This window comes from Fulvia fulva, chromosome 6 (genome assembly GCF_020509005.1).
Source record: "Fulvia fulva chromosome 6, complete sequence".
Classification (NCBI taxonomy): Eukaryota; Fungi; Ascomycota; class Dothideomycetes; order Mycosphaerellales; family Mycosphaerellaceae; genus Fulvia; species Fulvia fulva.
The window spans coordinates 972,179-973,187 of record NC_063017.1 but is presented as its reverse complement, the minus strand read 5'-3'; the positions used below and the strand labels follow the sequence as shown (position 1 = coordinate 973,187).

The 1,009-nt window shown below is 43.8% G+C and overlaps 1 protein-coding gene across 1 annotated transcript; it reads right to left on the bottom strand.

The window, feature by feature from the left end:
• On the bottom strand, positions 1-189 carry CLAFUR5_20221 (uncharacterized protein; the record flags this gene model as incomplete). Its single annotated transcript, XM_059463057.1, has 2 exons — positions 1-99; positions 163-189. 2 exons carry the CDS (start codon positions 187-189, stop codon positions 1-3), a joined length of 126 nt encoding a protein of 41 aa, XP_059319022.1.
• Positions 190-1,009: the final 820 nt, after the last annotated feature.

Genomic DNA, 1,009 nt, shown 5'->3' with positions numbered 1-1,009 from the left:
TCAAAGTTGCTTCAGACTGGGTACAAACGCAACTATGTTTCCGAAGCGCAAGAAGGCAGTCTTGCGCGGCTCCGCGGCCGCGAATGTCTCGAACAAAGGCTGTGGAAAAGTCGTGTGAAACATCAGTTTCAGTCAGCAGTTTGGGGATGTCATTAAGCATACACCTTCGCCTTGCTGAAGATGTTTCATGTGTGGAACGCATGTCTCGGATGTCACCACAGTTATCGACTGTCTGGTGCCATCTATAAACCAGATATACGTATATCTAAGGCAAGAAATTGTGTTGGCCTAAGCGTTATAAGTAGATTTTACAAACGTATATCGCTAGCTACCTCCGAATTATAATGTCGGCGACGAAGTTTACATTAACACTACTAACTAGTTAATAACATGCCCGTCTAAGAAGCTCGACATTAAGAACGTAGGGCCGTACGAGATCACCGTAGTACTCCCGTATCAGTATGCTTACCGCGTTATAATACCCGATTAGTTAGGCAATCTCTATAACACTTTCTACGCCTCGCTCCTATAACTAGCTACTAATAACCCCAAACCTAGACAGATCCTAGTACCGCCGCCTCTAATCGAGATTACCCGCGATGACGACAGCGAAATATCCGAAGAGTACTTCGTAGAGGATATACTCGATAGAAAATATTTTAAGCTAAAGGGAAGACTACTAAAACACTTACTACCGAAGTAAGACGAGTATAAGTACCTAGTAAAGTAGAAAGGATACCGCGAGCCGAGCTAGGAGCTACTAGAAGCATTAGTAGGAGTAGCCGCCTCTATTATAGACTTCTACTACAACTTTCCGACGAAGTCTATACCCGCCGACTTTAAGCTACCGTACGACTAGGTACCTAATAAGGACCGAGTTACTAGTATACTACGATCTTATACTAAGTCTAGGTAGTTACCTACGGAGAACGCGAGTACGTCTATACCGGTAGTTATACCGTAAACTAATACGCCCGTAACGGCGTCTAAGCTATAAGTAAGGATGTTA